At 40.4% G+C, this 18905-nt stretch overlaps 1 protein-coding gene across 1 annotated transcript in view; it reads left to right on the top strand.

The window, feature by feature from the left end:
• Positions 1-18905, top strand: part of kif5ab (kinesin family member 5A, b) — a 131810-nt gene that overhangs the window by 105394 nt on the left and 7511 nt on the right. The window contains 3 exon segments of the mRNA XM_038295753.1: positions 5811-6024; positions 8724-8967; positions 16284-16345. Coding sequence (XP_038151681.1) covers positions 5811-6024; positions 8724-8967; positions 16284-16345 — 520 coding nt within the window.

The following is an 18905-nucleotide window of genomic DNA, read 5'->3' as shown; positions in this document are numbered from 1 at the left end:
ATCATGACTGCCTCTTAATATCAAACGTTAATACAGTTGAGTTGGTGTATGATGTTGTATGATGATTAGGCAAATTAAACAGCAGTAATACTTTACTCTATGGTTTCCTTTTGAATTCACGATTATTACTCTATTATCATTTTAGTTTAAGAGAGAAAGGTTAGTTTTTGAATTCTGCTTTCTTTTTTGTAAAAGCAACTTTAGCACCATTAATTTGGTGAGCATACCTCTAAATTAATTTCTTCTTGGAAACAACATAAGGTCTTCCCCATTGTACATTTCAGTCTGCCTTAAAATGCAGAAAACCCTTTGTTCCCAAAGAGGTGAACACTTACTGCTAAAAATAGACTGAACACGCACACACACACCTATCCTGTCCTGCTATCTTTACCCTGACCATGCATTGACTTTCATTAATTTTGCACCGATCATATGAACTGACCCAGACCATTTCCCTAACCTTAACCATTACCAACTTATGCACAGATGTTGAAGCAAAAATGTCAGAGAAACTTGCGCATGAAATGGTAATGCTTGGATTCATGGTAAAAAAGGCTCTCCGGATGAATCAATAAAACAGCTGATTTTATGAGTTCAGAAAAAGACATAAAAGTTGAAGTATGTACTGGTAATTTTGAACATAGGCTTAAGATGTATTAGGTGAATGATATGATTACCTATCTTTTAATAGGATAATCTATTAAGGGATTAAGAATTGGCCTTCTTAGCATTTGTAGTTTAAAATATAAAGCAGAAAGTTCTGTGTTACTGGAGACTAATTTTCATGTAATGGCTGTAATATATTTATTCTGGTGGCATTGCATTTTATATTAAAAACCCTATTCCTGCTCAGATCAGGAAGGATCTTTGTTTGAGTTTTGCTGAAGCTTTGTGGCTTCAGGTTCACATTACTCATTGTAAACCAATATTAGAGTTTTACTGCGACAGGTCACCAAATTCAAATATGGAATATCTAAATTTTATTTGTACAATGATCCAAAAAGCGACTGACACAAACCATGAAATATTTATTCTGGTAGATATGACCATATATTGGATTTCTAATAACTGTCACTTGAAGGAAGCACTTAGTGATACAGCTACTGTGTATTCTCTCAGTTAATAACTTCTGCTACCAGAATAAGCCACGCTACCACGCTGGTAGAATAGGCTTTAGTGATCATAACATCATTGAATAGAAGAATAGGATTCAACTTTATTGACATTACATTGTCACAAGTACAAAGCAACGAAATGAACTCTCTGCATTTAACCCATCCCCTTGGGTAGCAGTGGCCTGCCATTGTGTGGCGCCTGGGGAGCAGTGTGGGGTTAAGGGTCTTGCTAAGGGATCCAGAGTGGCTGTCTGTGGGAGTGGGGCAGAGCCTCTGGAATTCAATGGCAATGCCTTAACCATTAGACCACCACCCCCTACAGGCATTGCTTTGCCTGTAAATAAAAAAAAGCCCCAAAGACTGGGCCTAAAGTATACAGGAGGATACAGATTATGTTCACAGAGATAACTTTAAATAAATCTCTTTAAATATTCTTAGCTGTGTGTGAGATATACAGGTGCTGGTCATAAAATTAGAATATCATGAAAAAGTAGATTGATTTCAGTAATTCCATTTAAAAAGTGAAACTTGTATATTATATTCATACATTACATACAAACTCATATATTTCAGATGTTTATTTTGTCTAATTTTGATGATTACAAATGACAACAAATGAAAATCTCAAATTCATCATATCAGAAAATTAGAATATTACTGAAGACCAATAAAAACAAAGGATTTATAGAAATGTTGGCCAACTGAAAAGTATGAACATGAAAAGTATGAGCATGTACAGCACTCAGTATTTAGTTGGGCCTCCTTTGGCCTGTATTACTGCAGCAATGCGGCGTGGCATGGAGTCGATCAGTCTGTGGCACTGCTCAGGTGTTATGATAGCCCAGGTTGCTCTAATAGTGGCTTTTAGCTCTTCTGAATTGTTGGGTCTGGTGTATTGCATCTTCTTCTTCACAATACCCCATAGATTTTCTATGGGGTTAAGGTCAGGAGAGTTTGCTGGCCAATTAAGAACAGGGATACCATGGTCCTTCAACCAGGTACTGGTAGCTTTGGCACTGTGTGCAGGTGCCAAGTCCTGTTGGAAAATGAAATCTGCATCTCCAAAAAGTTGGTCAGCTGCAGGAAGCATGAAGTGCTCTAAAACTTCCTGGTATGTGGCTGCGTTGACCCTGGACCTCAGAAAACACAATGGACCAACACCAGCAGATGACATGGCACCCCAAACCATCACTGACTGTGGAAACTTTACACTGGACTTCAAGCAACGTGGATGAAGTGCCTCTCTTCTTTTCCTCCAGACTCTGGGACCTTGATTTCCAAAGGAAATGCAAAATTTACTTTCATCAGAGAACATGACTTTGGACCACTCACCAGCAGTCCAGTCCTGTTTCTCTTTAGCCCAGGCAAGACGCTTCTGACGCTGTCTGTGGTTCAAGAGTGGCTTGACACAAGGAATGCGACAGCAGAAACCCATGTCTTTCATACGTCTGTGTGTGGTGGTTCTTGAAGCACTCACTCCAGCTGCAGTCCACTCTTTGTGAATCTCCCCCACATTTTTGAATGGGTTTTGTTTCACAATCCTCTCCAGGGTGCGGTTATCTCTCTTGCTTGTACACTTTTTTCGACCGCATCTTTTCCTTCCCTTCGCCTCTCTATTAATGTGCTTGGACACTGAGCTCTGTGAACAGCCAGCCTCTTTAGCGATGACCTTTTGTGTCTTGCCCTCCTTGTGCAAGGTGTCGATGGTCGTCTTTTGGACAACTGTCAAGTCAGCAGTCTTCCCCATGATTGTGTAGCCTATAGAACTAGACTGAAAGACCATTTAAAGGCTTTTGCAGGTGGTTTGAGTTAATTAGCTGATTAGAGTGTGGCACCAGGGGCCATCAATTTTGAACCTTTTCACAATATTCTAATTTTCTGATATGATGAATTTGAGATTTTCATTTGTTGTCATTTGTAATCATCAAAATTAAACAAAATAAACATCTGAAATATATGAGTTTGTATGTAATGTATGAATATAATATACAAGTTTCACTTTTTAAATGGAATTACTGAAATCAATCTACTTTTTCATGATATTCTAATTTTATGACCAGCACCTGTACACTCTCCAATAAGAAGATCATTGGTTAGATCTATAAAGTCTCCCTATTTGGATGATAATTTAAAACACAGTTTGAAAGAAAGATCAAACCGAAAGAATAAAAATAAACAGCAATAATTTCTGGTGATTGGGAAATTTGTCATACATTTAAAATAGGGTAAGTAAAGTGAATAGGTAAAAGAAAAAACAATATTGAGGCATGCACCGACTGATCGGCCGGTCGATCGATTTACCTCAATTTTCTTAATTTTGGGAGATCGATGATTGATGGACATTTAGATGTGAAACTGATCTTTTCATGTGGCCTGATCTACATCTGAAAAGGTCTGAAAACCACCCTTAGTGCCTTAAACGTTAATTGATGTTTGGGAGCAGTTATTTCAAAAGTTTTTTGTGTTTCACGAGCAATGATTAATGTTTTTTCTGTAAGATAAGATTGAAATGACAGCTTAATGACACCTTAGTTCACTCCTAACCCAAAAAAGTAACTTCTTCTCATGGGAAGAGTTGGTCCCCATAAGTACTTGTAAGACCCCACAGGGTTGCATATTCCTGGGAAATGCTCCCCATTAGCTAATAAATATATGGCTGCATACACAGCCACACACTGTATATTTTCTGTAATATTCCTAAATGGACTGTTGCAGAACACTAAGTAATGATGTGCTAAACGTTTTGCAGACTGAGTATGAGCTGCACTGCAGCAGTTTGTCAAGCTGAAAACCAATCCTGAAGATGCAGTTGGGGGTCTCAATCCCATCCACTACCTGCTGGTACGATGCAGATTGAAAAAAAAAGTAACTCTGGTCGTATATCAGCCAGCTTCCCTACGAACCTGATGAGACTTTCAAAGAGAGTGTGGGACAGTGGTAGATTTAATCATCAATCTGTGTGTGTGTAGCTGATTTTTCTTCCTTCCTTGGGGAGTCTCTGCTCTGTTCTTCTATTGTATTCTTTCAGAATTATTCACACCCAAACAATAAACTCCTGCACCTAAGGTCAGTCAGCTGACTTCAGGGCTTTTATGCCTGTTGGGTAAATTTGCCTGCTTGTAAATCCTCAGTTTAGAATGTCTGCATGACGTAGATTAGGTTGCATGATCACGTTCTGGCAGAATGTCACTGTTTAAAGGGTTCAGTCATTATCCTTCCCTTAGGGAATATGCTTAAATGCAACACAATTTCCATTTAGATTTTACTTCATGAGGTTCCATTCATTAAAAATTGTCAGTTTAATATTATTTGCTGCCGTCTTGTTCATTCTACTGTTATATGATAAATTTTTAAAATTATACCATCTTACTGTCTTGTTATGATAAATATGAAAAAAAAAATTCATAAACATGCTACAATATTTTTGGCTTATATGTATAATGAATGTCTCCCATCCCACCGCATTAATTTTTGCTGGCCTGTGTAGGCATTTTATCTTTATAAATATTATAATACTCTTATTTCTAATGGTCTAAATGTGCAAAAATGTGTCTCTTTACAATTTATTGAGATGTCATGTATTGTGAATTGGTACTATATAAATAAATTGAATTGAGTTGAGTTGAATAGAACTGAACTGAACTGAATCAAGCCGAACCAATTGCACCAGATCAGACCAGACCAGACATTATTGTACCAATGTCTTCTTTGTGGCCATATTAGCTACAGACATTTTGTAATTTTAGTCTCCTAGGAAAAAGTGCTAGAAAAAAAAAGTTAGATTTGATTTCAGATTTGAAAATCAGTTTGGTATTAGAAATTGATCTGCATATTCATGAAGGCAAACAGACAAGAAAGGTTTGCACGCACTGTCTACTTAATTGCAAATGCAAATCACTGCACCTTTTTTGAAGATCTGCCTTGCACATATGCACACGGTTGCACTTTTTCAAAGCCACACAGGCATAAAGATCAGACCCTAAGATTTATTATAATATAGCAAATATATGGTAAAATCAAAGTGAGAGAAAATCTTGTTTTCTTTTAATTCTATCCCAGACCTTATTACTGTAAAAACAAAAGCAAACCCTGTAGAATGTAGCTGGGCAAGTTAAAAAGCAAGTATAAATTGATTGTAAAAACTTAACAAATCTCAAAGGATGGCTGTAAATCTTGCACTGGTGATATGGCTAAAATAAGTTTTTTCCTCCCATGGAAACTTTTCCTCTTAATAAAAGGAGCCAATTTAAAGGTTAGATATAGTTAAAATGTCAATGTCAGATTGTGCTGCTGAAATCAAAGCTGATCCTATTGCCAGACCTTTAGCACATGCATTTCAGCCTTACTTTCCTTCATATTACCATTCATGTTTTGTTAGTAATACCTATTTACAATACTAAAAATACCATTTAGTTTCGAAATATTGAGTTTAAATAATTAAAATACTGGTTAAACTTTTTGATTGAAAATGGTTAAACAGGAACAACACACAGGAACATTTTGTCATTAATGCAGGGTGTGCCTCATGGTTTAGTTTCACATATTTCTCTCATTGCTGTTTTAATCTAAAGGTAAATATTTGGATGCTTTTATCTGTTTAAAATTCAAGTCCACTACATTGTAAACACTACCTGCCAGAAAAAACATCCACCCAAGAGTATCAATGTTGACATTATCTGTTTAATTGGGTTACAGCTGGTACGAGACAATGCAGATCTTCGCTGTGAGCTTCCAAAACTGGAGAAACGTCTTCGCTCTACAGCTGATAGAGTTAAGGCACTGGAGGGAGCGCTGAAGGAGGCCAAGGAGAGTGCCATGAAAGACCGTCAACGCTACCAGCAGGAAGTGGAGCGAATCAAGGATGTGATGAGGCGCACTCCTTTCCGCCGGCCCCATGCTGCACAGATAGGTAACATGAAAACCTCACTTAAATGCATGAAATGAACCAAATGTTGTTTATTTGGTCTGCTTTATCTCAGTAACTGTGAGGAAAACTATGCTTAATATTGATATTCTATAGCTGTATTTATTCCCTTTAGGAATTATTCTAGTGCAAAAATATATATGAACAAAACATTAATATTTGTGAAAATTATTTTGACCTTTAATAACCGTTTAATAAATATGTTGTACATTAACAAATCATATTAATACTCTCTATTGAACCAAAGTCTTACATGAACTGGAAATAGATGGTGACGGCTCTAAAACGGGTACATTTTAATTTACAGTGGGTGAAATAAGTATTGAACACCCCACCATATATTTCTAGAGGTGCTATTGACATGACATTTTCACCAGATGTCAGAAGAAATCAAACCACAGATGTCCAGAAATGAAGTTATGTGTAATAAAATGAAATGACACAGGGAAAAAGTATTGAACACATGTATTGAAATGTATTTAATACTTTTTACAAAAGCCTTTGTTGGCAATGACAGCTTCAAGATGCCTCCTGTATGGAGAAATTAGTTGAACGCATTGCTTAGGTGTGATTTTGGCCCATTCTTACTCACAAACAGTCTTCAGATCTTGAAGATTTCATTGGCCTCCTCTGATCTTTAGTTATTTCCATCAAATTTCCAAATGGATTCCAGTCAGGTGATTGGCTGGGCCATTCTAGCAACTTTATTTTGTTTTTCTGAAATCAATTTAAAATTTCCTTGGCTATGTATTTGAAGTCACTGTCTTGCTGAAATGTCAAGAATGTCTCTGTACATTTTTGCACTCATCCATCCTTCAATTATTTAAAGTTTGTCAGTACCATAATGTATGCTGAAAAGCAGCCCACGCCATGATGTTCCCACCTCCAAACTTTACTGTTGGTATAGTGGTTTTGGGTTGATGTACAGTGCCATTTGACCTCAAAACATGGTGTGTATTATGGCTTCCAAAGAGTTAAATTTTGGTCTCTGATCTGACCAGACTATATTCTGCCAGTATTTCACATTTGCTCAATGTTGTGCAACAAACTTTATAAGAGGTTCAACATGCTTTTTCCTCAGCGTGGTGAGCATGCATACAGGCCATGGCGACTGAGTGGATTACTTATTCTCTGTGCCATTCCACGTTATTACATATGACTTAATTTCTGGACATCTATGGTTTGATTTCCTTGTATTTGGGAGGTCAGCCAACAAAGCTGATTAAGCTCATCACAAGCACAGTTTACCTTTTAAACTAATTGGTGAGGAGCCTGATCTGGTTAATTTTCTTCAGCCTGTAACAACCTGCTTCTGCAGGGAAGACTCCAGTATGGCGCCTGTATGAAGCTGGTCCCACTATTTTCACTGAGTTTTACGTGGGGTAGGAGACAATTCATGTGGCTCTTTTATTAAGCTGTCTTCAGCCACAGCTCAGCCTGCAAAACATTACATTGCAGGGGCTGCCAACAAAAATGGGAAACTTATCTATATATAAAAAATAGATATTCTTTTTTAACAAAAGCTCTTTGGATGTGAAAAGAATGTTTGGCCCTTAATTTTTATACTTCATCTGATGTTTGTTTTTTAAAATGAATTTTATACACTGGCAGAGGCTCAACTTTGAAATTTTTAAATGCTCCATTTCCAGTCAGATGTCTTCCTTCTGTTAGCTGTCTCACATCTATATGTGAATGATGTCAGATCATCAAACAATTGGAATCTACCCATGCTTTGTATAAATATTCCATGTCCGTTCATCTTACTGAATTAAACACTATATAAATAAAACTAAAAAACATTTTAAACCCTCCCAACATGTACAGTATATATATCTTTAATGTTATTTTCTAGCACTTGTTTTCCTTTTTTCCTTAACATTATATCTTCATCCCCTATGAAACTCCCATGCATTTCAATGGCACTGTGAGAGGAATCAGTAACCTTGCTGCAACCATTTCTTTTATGTGCCGGCTGTACCTTCCTCACAAGCAGTATTCCCACTATGTTTTAGCCTCACTCATTTGTCATCTCTTTCACCCCTCTACTAGATAATCTTTTTTCGTTTTTTTTCTCGGTGTGATGCAGCAATGTTTGCTGAAGCTGGCCCTAAAACCGACCTCATTTTTAGTAAATAAAAAAACCAAAGGCACCTCAGCACTATTGCCTCAATATTCTGCAGAGGAGATAGATTACGAGATGCAGCTGTTTTTAAAACTGAACAACAAGGCTGTACTGTTTAAGCTTTATAGGTTGCAATATGTGAGATGTAGCAATAAGTGAAATACAGAAAACATTTAGGCTTGAATAGGTTTAGCACTAGAATACTCCCCCATGGCAGAATTTGCACTGTATGCATTTAAAAGGAAAACAAAAGCTTAGAAAAGCACTCTGCTTTATTTTAATCAGCAGCTCCCCACATAATTGCTTCAACTGAAGATAATTGCAGTGAAATAACAAGCAACACATATGCCTCTGCTATGAGAAAACAAGATATTGATTTATATGAGAGGTCTCAAAATAATGGTTTTCATTACTGGATTATTCCAAAGCAATTAAGAACGTCTGAAAAGTTTTAAATTACCGCTTTCCAAATGCTTAAAAACTTTTAGGAAATATACATTGATCGTTGGTTTTCTGGATGAATATTTCAGTCTTTACATAAGTCTTCTGTTACTGCTTGCAGCCAAGCCTGTGCGCCCTGGTCACTACCCACTCGTCAACCACTTTTTTTTCCGAGGCTACAGTGAAAGCCCTGTTGCCTTCTGCAATGCGGGATTCCAGAATAAAAACGAAGCATCAGCTTCCATTGAAGCTCTCCCAGCACATGACGACAAGGCCAGATTACCTGAAGATGACTGCAACCAGAACAGCCCCGTAGAACATCTAGAATCACTAAGTGATGACGACAGTGATGCTCAGAACATCATGTGAGTAAACTCTTTCATATTTCATTCATTTGGGGTTTAAAGCTCAGAAATCAAGGCCCATATCATGATTTTATTTTATTTATAAAATGTACTTAAACAGAAACCTGTTTTACAAGGTAGTTCTATTCTTAATCACTTTATTTAACACTGACACTGAGGCTTCTGGATATTGTTTTAACAAAGGACTTCTATTCATATAACTTTGTAAAGTTTACATCCTGATCCCAGCAAAGCTGCTATGACAACATTCAGTGATAAATTCATGTTTCAAGGTTATGGCAAAACACAAAGGGTGAACACTGAGCTAAAAAAAATCTTATAGAAGTAATCTAAAGAATAAACTTTTTTTAAAGTATTAAAACCAACAATGTTTCAAAGTGATTGTGTGGCAATATCTCTGTGATGCTGTAATTTACCCACATTTTACTAAGGTATGATGATGATTTAGGATTAAGTCAATCAGTTAAATTTGAGTAACTTAGATAAATTACAGCTAGAGAAAACTAATTTGTTTTATTAGATTTTTTTGCACCAAGTAGATCTCTAAGAAAAGCGTCTCTGAAAATGATTTGTAGTTTTGATTTTGGAGATAAAAAGACTGACCTGCTGCAGCCCTGCAGTGCAATTGACCGTTTTCCCTTATTTTTACTTTATTTTTTAGCAAATGATTGTGATAAAAACAAATTCCTAACTTTTTACATTTAAATTGAATTCTAAAAGACTGTGGAATATTTTAGCATACAATGTTTAGCAAACAAAGATTAAATAATGTCATGATCGGTTCTCTAAGTGAGACCCAAAGATGCAGAACACCACTGACGGACACAGGATGAAAAGTTTAACAAGTTTATTGGCACAAGCACGTAATATGCAGATGACTGGTTTGGGCCTGGAATCTGGTTTCACCGGAGTCTGCGTGAGAGACAACACAGTTAAGGACTGTTGACAGGGTTTGGTTTCCAATGGTGCTCTGATAGTACCTTGAGGGTTCTTGAGGTTCTCCTTGGGAGAGTCACTGTTGGTTCTGGAGAAGGATGTGTTAGCAGAGTCCGTTAGCTGCTTCAGCGTCTCACGTCTTATTTGGACAGACCTTGGCTTGGGTTTCCTAGCTCTTGCCCAGAGCTGCTTAGTGGTTTACTGAGAATCTTCAGGGTTTGGCTCGGAGGGTCAGCTCGGCAGGTTAGCTCTTCCAGAGCTTTCACGGAGGAAGCACGAGTCACCTAGAGGCACAGAGACAAACGTTAGAATCCGACTCGGGATTAAGGACATGGAAAAATTCACTGAGATCAAGGCTTTAGCGCTGATCAACTGGAACAACACTGCGGCGTTGAGGTAAGGTCTGAAGGCAGCTTAAGTAGTGGATCCTCTGATGGTCTTGATGAGCTGCACCTGTGCAGGAGGCTCCCTCAGAGGATCCACGGCGGACTCTGCTGGAGAAAAGTGGTATTTTCTCCAGCTCCCAACAGTACCCCCCCCTCAACGACCGCCCCTTGGCGGTCCGGAGGAAGTGGAAGGACGGGAACGCTCGTACTCCTCGATCAGGGCAGGATCGAGGATGTACGAGCCTGGGACCCACTGACGATCTTCAGGTCCGTAGCCCTCCCAGTCGACGAGGTACTGCCAACCGCGACCTCGTCGACGGGAGTCTACTATACGGCGGACCGTGAAGGCTGGATGGCCCTCGACTTCCAGGGCGGGTGGTGGGGAGTCGGATGGCGGGCACAAGGGGCTCGATGGAAACAGGCTTGATCTGGGAGACATGGAAGGTCGGATGGATTCGGAGGGAAGGAGGAAGTTGGAGACGGACAGCTGATGGGTTGATCACACGGGAGATTTTGAATGGGCCTATGAATCTCGGGGAAAGTTTTCGAGACATACCCTTGAGGGGCATAGGGTTAGGGTTAGGGTTAGAGTGGAAAGCCACACTTCCTGGCCCACAGAATACTCAGGGGCGGGGCGTCTCTTGGCGTCAGCGAAACGCTTGGTAGATTCAGCTGACTGGTTGAGTGTGGCAATGGTCTCCCTCCAAATTCTTCGACAGCGACGGATGTGATGATTAACGGACCGCACCGATATCTCTCTCTCATCAGCGGGGAAAAGAGGTGGTTGATATCCAAGACTGACCTGGAAGGGCGACTGTCCAGTGGATGCAGAACGGAGAGAGTTGTGGGCATACTCTATCCAGGGAAGGTATAGGCTCCAATCCACCGGGTTATTGGATGTTAGACAGCGGAGAGTGGATTCCAGATGCTGGTTCATACGCTCGGTCTGGCCATTAGTTTGGGGATGGTAACCTGAGGTGAGAGATTGTTTGCAGCCGAGCGCAGAACAAAAGGCTTTCCATACCTGGGATATGAATTGGGGACCTCTGTCAGATAGAATCTCCTGGGGGATGCCATGAAGCCGGAACACATGTTTGATAAGAAGCTGGGCTGTCTGGAAGGCCGTGGGAAGTTTTCTCAGGGGGACTAGATGGCAAGACTTAGAGAAACGGTCGACAATGGTTAGTATGGTGGACATACCTCGGGAGACAGGGAGACCGGTGACGAAATCAATGGCTATGTGGGACCATGGACGCGAGGGAACAGGTAGAGGTTGAAGGAGACCAGAAGGAGGTTGATGCGAAGCCTTGTTGCGAGCACATGTGGGACAGGCCAACACATACTCTCTAACATCACGATGGAGCGTGGGCCACCAGAAGCGCCTGGAGATTAGAGCGACAGTCCTACTCACTCCTGGATGGGCGGAGAATTTTGCGGCGTGCATCCACTGGATCAGACGGGACCTGACGGAAGAAGGAACATATGTGCGGTTAGACGGACCGGTACCTGGATCTGGTTCTGTGGCTAGGGCTGAGTTGATTAGGTCCGTTATTTCCCAGTTGACCACTCCAACGGTGCATGAGGCTGGGAGGACAGGTTCAGGTGTCTCTGGATGATCGGCAGAGTAGAGACGAGAGAGAGAATCGGGCTTCACGTTCTTGGATCCGGGTCTGTAGGTGATAATGAGGTTGAATCTGGAGAAAAAGATGGACCACCTGGATTGGCGAGGGTTAGATTGTTTGATTGACTGGATATGAGCCAGATTTTTGTGATCAGTCCACACAAGGACCGGATGCTCAGCTCCTTCCAGCCAATGCCTCCATTCCTCCAGCGCCAGTTTGATTGCCAGGAGCTCACGATCACCCACATCGTAATTTTGTTCAGCAGGGGTGAGCTTACGGGAAAAATAGGCACAAGGGTGTATTCTTTGATCTGAGTCGTCCTTTTGGGAGAGAACAGCTCCAACACCGGAATCTGAAGCGTCCACCTCTAGGATGAATTGTCTCGAAGGATCAGGTTGAATTAGCACGGGTGCTCTGGAAAACATGGATTTCAATTTCTCGAATGCAGCTTGGGCCTCGGGAGACCACTGAAAAACTCGTTTGGAAGAAGTTAGTGAGGTTAATGGCAGGGCGGTTTGGCTATAGTTCCTGATGAAGCGGCGATAGAAGTTAGCAAACCCCAAAAACCTCTGTAATTGCTTTCGATTCTCAGGTACTGGCCAATCAAGGACTGCCTTGATCTTGTCCTCAGAAGGTTTTACCTGGCCGCCCTCGAGCACAAACCCCAGAAAGGTGACTGAAGACTGATGAAATTCACATTTCTCGGCTTTCACGAACAACTTATTCTCCAGTAGTCTCTGTAGAACGAGACGGACGTGTCTCTTGTGTTCATGGAGATCCTTGGAATAAATGTGAATGTCGTCAATGTAAACAAACACAAAAACGTTGAGGAAATCTCTGAGAACATCATTCACAAGGGCTTGGAAACAGGCTGGGGCGTTAGTCAAACCAAAGGGCATCACCAGGTACTCAAACTGGCCCAAGGGTGTCTTAAAGGCTGTCTTCCATTCATCACCCTCTCGAATTCTGAGGAGGTGATAAGCATTTCTTAAATCCAGCTTAGTAAAGACAGTTGCACCCTGCACTGGTTCAAAAGCTGAGGCGAGAAGAGGCAGTGGGTATTTGTTTTTAATAGTTATTTGGTTCAAACCTCGATAGTCAATGCAGGGCCTCAGGGAACCATCCTTCTTGCCCACGAAGAAGAAACCGGCGCCCAGAGGGGAGGATGAAGGACGGATTATTCCAGCGGCCAATGATTCGTTGATGTATTTCTCCATAGTCTCTCTTTCTGGTTTGGAAATATTATACAGTCTGCTGCTTGGAAGAGGAGCACCGGGTAAAAGTTCTATGGCACAATCGTAGGGTCTATGTGGAGGTAGGGACGTCGCACTGACCTTACTGAAGACGGGGGCTAAGTCGTGATACTCAGAGGGAACTGAATAAAGGTCAGGAGAGTCCATCTCCCCCCCACCTCTAGGAGGCCCCGCCATCGGGGCAGCAGAACGAAGGCATGTTTCGTGGCACGTAGTAGACCATGATTCCAGGAGACGTTTGGTCCAATTTATGTGAGGGTTATGCTTCTCCAACCACTCGAATCCGAGGACCAAGGGGGAACATGCAGAAGGAAACACAAAAAAGGTGATAGTTTCTCGGTGGTTACCTGACAGAAGTAGCTCGAGGGGCTGGGTTTGGTGGGTTACACGATGGAGTCTCTTTCCGTCTATGGCAGACACACTGAGAGGCTGAGACAGGGGAATGGTTTTAATCTGAAGTTGCTGGACGAGCTCAGAGTCGATTAGATTGCGCTCACAGCCTGAGTCGATGAAGGCGGAGAAAGAGAGACTCTGGTTATTACAGAACAAGGTAGCTGGCAGCAAAAGTCGAGGAGATTTACTTGAATTTATATGGCCCGCCAGACTCCTCATATCCTCTGGCGGGCCCCGGCTTTTGATTTAGCCGGGCAGGAGGCGATAAAGTGACCACTCTCACCACAGTATATGCAAAGTTTTGCAAGAAAACGCCTTTGTCTCTCCTCAGGAGAAAGCCTAGTGTGTCCCACCTGCATAGGCTCATTATCCCTTTCACCTGAATGAGAGGCCTGAACAGGCAACGATAGAGTCTGTGGCTTAGATCTCTGTGTGGTCATCTGCTCTGTAGAGGGAGAGAGAACAGCCATGTTATGAGTGGCAGAGGAAAAATTACTTTGCTTCTTGGTGCTGTTTCTGGCTCGGATTCTGTTATCTAATCTGATGGCGAGACGAATAAAATCATCAAGGGAAGCTGGTTCATCGAGGGTAGCAAGTTCATCCTTGATTTGTTCATTTAGAGCCATGAAAAATGCCCCCTTTAGAGCGCTCTGGTTCCATCCGGAAGCTGCCGCTTTAACCCGGAAGTTAATTGAGAAATCAGCCACAGAAGAATTACCTTGTTTAAGGTTGAAAAGAGCTCTGGAATCGATCGTTTGGTCCGTCTCCTGGTTAAATACCTGAGAAAATTCAGCAATGAAGTCAGAAAAACGGCAATTAACACCGTCGTCGATGGCAAATCTTGCCTGAGCCCAATCTAAAGCTCTTCCTGTTAACTGAGAGAGGATGAACGATATCTTTTTGTGGTCTGAAGAAAAACAACTAGGAGAGTTCAGAAAAATCAGTCGGCACTGGAATAAAAAACCCTTACAATCTTTCATGTTACCAGAGAACTTTTCTGGGAGACTAGGACGGAACTCTGATGACGTCACAGGTTGTGACCTCGGGGGAGGTACTGGACCCGGAAATGGTTGCTGTGCTGATGTAGCATTAGCGCCATTGAAGTAGTTAACGAAGCCTTGAATAGCTTGGTTCTGTCTTTCGATATGTGCATTCAACTCACGTAAGGCCTGGCTGAATCCTTGGATTTGAGCAGCCTGTTCGTCTAGCCGACGGAGATGGTGATCTGCTGGGCCTTGAGTTTGGCCGCAGTGTTCTGTCATGATCGGTTCTCTAAGTGAGACCCAAAGATGCAGAACACCACTGACGGACACAGGATGAAAAGTTTAACAAGTTTATTGGCACAAGCACGTAATATGCAGATGACTGGTTTGGGCCTGGAATCTGGTTTCACCGGAGTCTGCGTGAGAGACAACACAGTTAAGGACTGTTGACGGGGTTTGGTTTCCAATGGTGCTCTGATAGTACCTTGAGGGTTCTTGAGGTTCTCCTTGGGAGAGTCACTGTTGGTTCTGGAGAAGGATGTGTTAGCAGAGTCCGTTAGCTGCTTCAGCGTCTCACGTCTTATTTGGACAGACCTTGGCTTGGGTTTCCTAGCTCTTGCCCAGAGCTGCTTAGTGGTTTACTGAGAATCTTCAGGGTTTGGCTCGGAGGGTCGGCTCGGCAGGTTAGCTCTTCCAGAGCTTTCACGGAGGAAGCACGAGTCACCTAGAGGCACAGAGACAAACGTTAGAATCCGACTCGGGATTAAGGACATGGAAAAATCACTGAGATCAAGGCTTTAGCGCTGACCAACTGGAACAACACTGCGGCGTTGAGGTAAGGTCTGAAGGCAGCTTAAGTAGTGGATCCTCTGATGGTCTTGATGAGCTGCACCTGTGCAGGAGGCTCCCTCAGAGGATCCACGGCGGACTCTGCTGGAGAAAAGTGGTATTTTCTCCAGCTCCCAACAAATAATGTATCCCTGAGTGTCTTGTTATACCGAGAATATTTAATCTGATGATATATCACATATCAGCACAGCACATTTTAGTAAAGACTATTACCATTATATATTTTTACAATTCGATATATCTTAAGTTTGGTCTTTACCTTTTAGAATGTATCTATTGTATGTTATAGTGGTATTATAAAAGACTCAACACTTATTTATTCAGACACCGCTCTGAATGTGAGTCTATCTTGATGTTATTAGCTCTTTGTTTTGGGTTCTTAAAAAAAATGAAGTGGTTGGAAAGAGAAAAACCTTTCTTCTCTCTATCACTTTTATATCTGCGTCTCCTGTGTTTGTGGTTGAACAGAGGACAGCTGTGATCTGGTGTGATAAAAGTATTTTTCCTCCCATAGCTGCTGGAATTGATGGCATATTTACATCATGAACCCAGTGCAGAGACTAAACCGACAAAAAAATGACAGTAAAATATATGTCAATTAAGTTTGGCAGGACTCATTTTATAAATGTGAAAGTGTAAGATTACTGTAAAAGTTGCTATTTTCTGTGACGGCAAACACCTTGTAACCAAGACCTATTAACTTAACCCAATTTTTAATGTAGAGGTCGTTCACAGTTGCTGCTTATAAGGTGTTGACAAACTATTCCTGTAATAGTTGATATTGAGTGATAATCTTTTTTTCATAATGTTGTACACTTTGTAGATTTACAAGATAAACAACAACATTTCATTAAACATATCCTAAATAATTTCCTTTTTTATTTATACCTCCAGGCCTCCAGCTGAAGCAGTAAGCAAAGCAGAGAAGTCTTCAGAAATGCTTGATTCAGAAAATGGTGAGCCTCCTCTCAGTAATTTCTGGTCAAAATAATTGGTAATACTATAACTTGGATCAGCAGGGACTAAATTCACTTAAATTTATGAGTGTAATTTCCTGACAACCATTACGCCCTTATACTAGTCATTAAGTTCAGATGTTGTTTTATGAACACTTACAAAGTGCAGGCTGTTAAAGTCACCAGCAACTGTCCTGCTGCTGGGGTTTTGGGATTTTTGTATATATATATATATATATATATATATATATATATATATATATGCATTTATTTATTATTTTGATTGAAGATTTGCCCAGAGAATGTGCAGCCAACTGTGAGATTCTCCTGCTGCCTTAAGATTTTGTCCATCTTCATCTCTGTATTTTGTGTCTGCGTTATCAGCGTCAGACTCTGGAGGAGACAGATTAGGCATGCAGTGTCATTACTCAGAGGAGCCGACAGACAAGCTAGAGGTCCAATTCAGCCTCTGACCTAGTGATGACAGTAGTTTGAGTTGTGCAACCACATTTCAGCACTTTGATACACCGGGAATATCAATAATAATCACAAATAGCGTTAGGATCAATTCGTCAACACGCTGCAAGTGCTTATGCTGGTCATTAAATATCTGACCTGACAGCTGTTCTGCTGAGAACTCTAAGGATCTAATCAGCCTGAATTTAGATTCGAAGCAGCAGTGATGTTTGCAACTTTATTATTATTGTTATTATTATTTTTCAATTATCAAAGTCGTTTGTATTCTGTTTGATTTGTTAACCAGGTCAAACCTCCAAGGCTGCAATCACTCATTACTCTCTAATAATTTCCACTCTTTTACTTCATTATGATAAAGTAGAAAAATGTGTCCATATGAATCCAAGAGGTCCATGCTCCAATTCTTTCTGCTGCTTTTCTTTTAAGTCTCTTATGTGAAGTCTTAACAATTGCTTTGCTCTGACAGCAGAATATTTTTGTAGACGTTAAAAATTCTCCTGTTTTGTATTTTCTCACTATACATAAATCCATTGAAGCATGAGGTTTGCCCAAACTGCTCTCTGATTAAATTAATTTCCCTTTGAAAATAACAGGGGAAGACAGGGTGTTTTTCAAAATCCTGGGCAACAGTCAAAATTCTTTGCTGGGCTCAGTAGTCAATATGCTGTGTTAAACAACAATTGAAAGTTTTATAAAATCAGTTCTTGTCAGGAAGTCACAGTGGGAGAATATGCCTCTAAGAATTTTTGTATTACCAGCTGTTAGGGGGAGGCACCTGGAAAATGGATTCAGCTCAGCAGACAGCACAGGGAGTGAATATGATCGAGGAAAGAAAGCCCCATTTTCTATGTTAAGCGTTGCTCTGCTGCACTGATTGTCTACCAGTAATGGCAGCTTTTAAGAAGGATGTGCTTTTTAATGAACATTTTAATGAAATTACGCTATGCACATGGGAGTTTTTCAAAGCTATATGGTATTTGCTGTATGAGCAGATATATTGGCAGCAGTGATTCTCTTCTTATTCAGGCAGTTCTGAAGAAAATCATGTATGAATAAACAACCTAAACAACCTTTTTTTGTTCTGTACTCCAGCTTACGGTATATTAATTTCTTGGTTAGAACCACATTACATGGGGTCTGTTTTGCAGCTGAGTCAATTTTGAGGCTTTTTGTGCAGAAAAGGGATTCCATTTTCATTTATATTCAAAGTCTCTGTTCTGAATTTTCACTCTAATCCTTTGTATAATTTGCCTAACCCTGATGACAGAATATTTAAATTGTGCAGCATACAAAGTTTGTTATTCGTACTTTGTTCATTACTTTTTGATGAGGATAATTTGGGTTTAAAATGTTTATGTGTTATTTTATGAACCCCACATAAATTGTCTTAGAACAAGTTACAAAACTGATAGATGAAATGTATTAGTTATTTATTTTGAGTACAACTATAATCTTTTACCAACCTCAAAAGGTACATATTGATCCTTTCAATTTTCTCGTTTCAGCAGTTTTGGTATACTGGTATACTTATTTTATCAGAACTTAAAAATAAGCAAACTGAGGCAGAAACAGAAAGCAGGCAGAAACAGCTGAGGAACAAAAAGAAAATGTTAAGTTTGAAACTTTAAACTATATCATCGGTACATAAAAAGAAATGATATCCACAAAAGAAAAAACTAATGACAGAAAAGTGTCTTTTAGGATTTTTCATTCAAATCATGAAGAAATATCTCTCAGTTTACAATGTGTGAAGGAGAAAGGTAGAAAATCAATTAAGTAAAAAAAAAACATACTCAAATAAACCTTAAGCGACATTAGATGTGTCAGGATTTTGCTCTTTTTGGTTCTGTGTAAGTTTTCTTTTTTAATTTTCATTGGTTTCATTTCTATTTTCTGTTGCTTTCTCGTTTTATTTGAGTTCTTATGTAGTTGTTGTTTACCCTCTGTTGCCCTCTTGTGTCAGTCTCCTTTCCCTAGCTCCCTTCTAGATGCTTCTGTCCACACCTGCTCCTAATCGGTTGAATACCCCCAGTCTTTGTTGTGTTTGGCATATATACCCCTCCTCTTCAGTTGCTGTTTGCTG

The sequence above is a fragment of the Cyprinodon tularosa genome, unplaced genomic scaffold, assembly GCF_016077235.1.
Source record: "Cyprinodon tularosa strain WSP-4 unplaced genomic scaffold, ASM1607723v1 ctg10, whole genome shotgun sequence".
Classification (NCBI taxonomy): Eukaryota; Metazoa; Chordata; class Actinopteri; order Cyprinodontiformes; family Cyprinodontidae; genus Cyprinodon; species Cyprinodon tularosa.
This window is presented reverse-complemented; position numbering and strand designations above follow the sequence as displayed.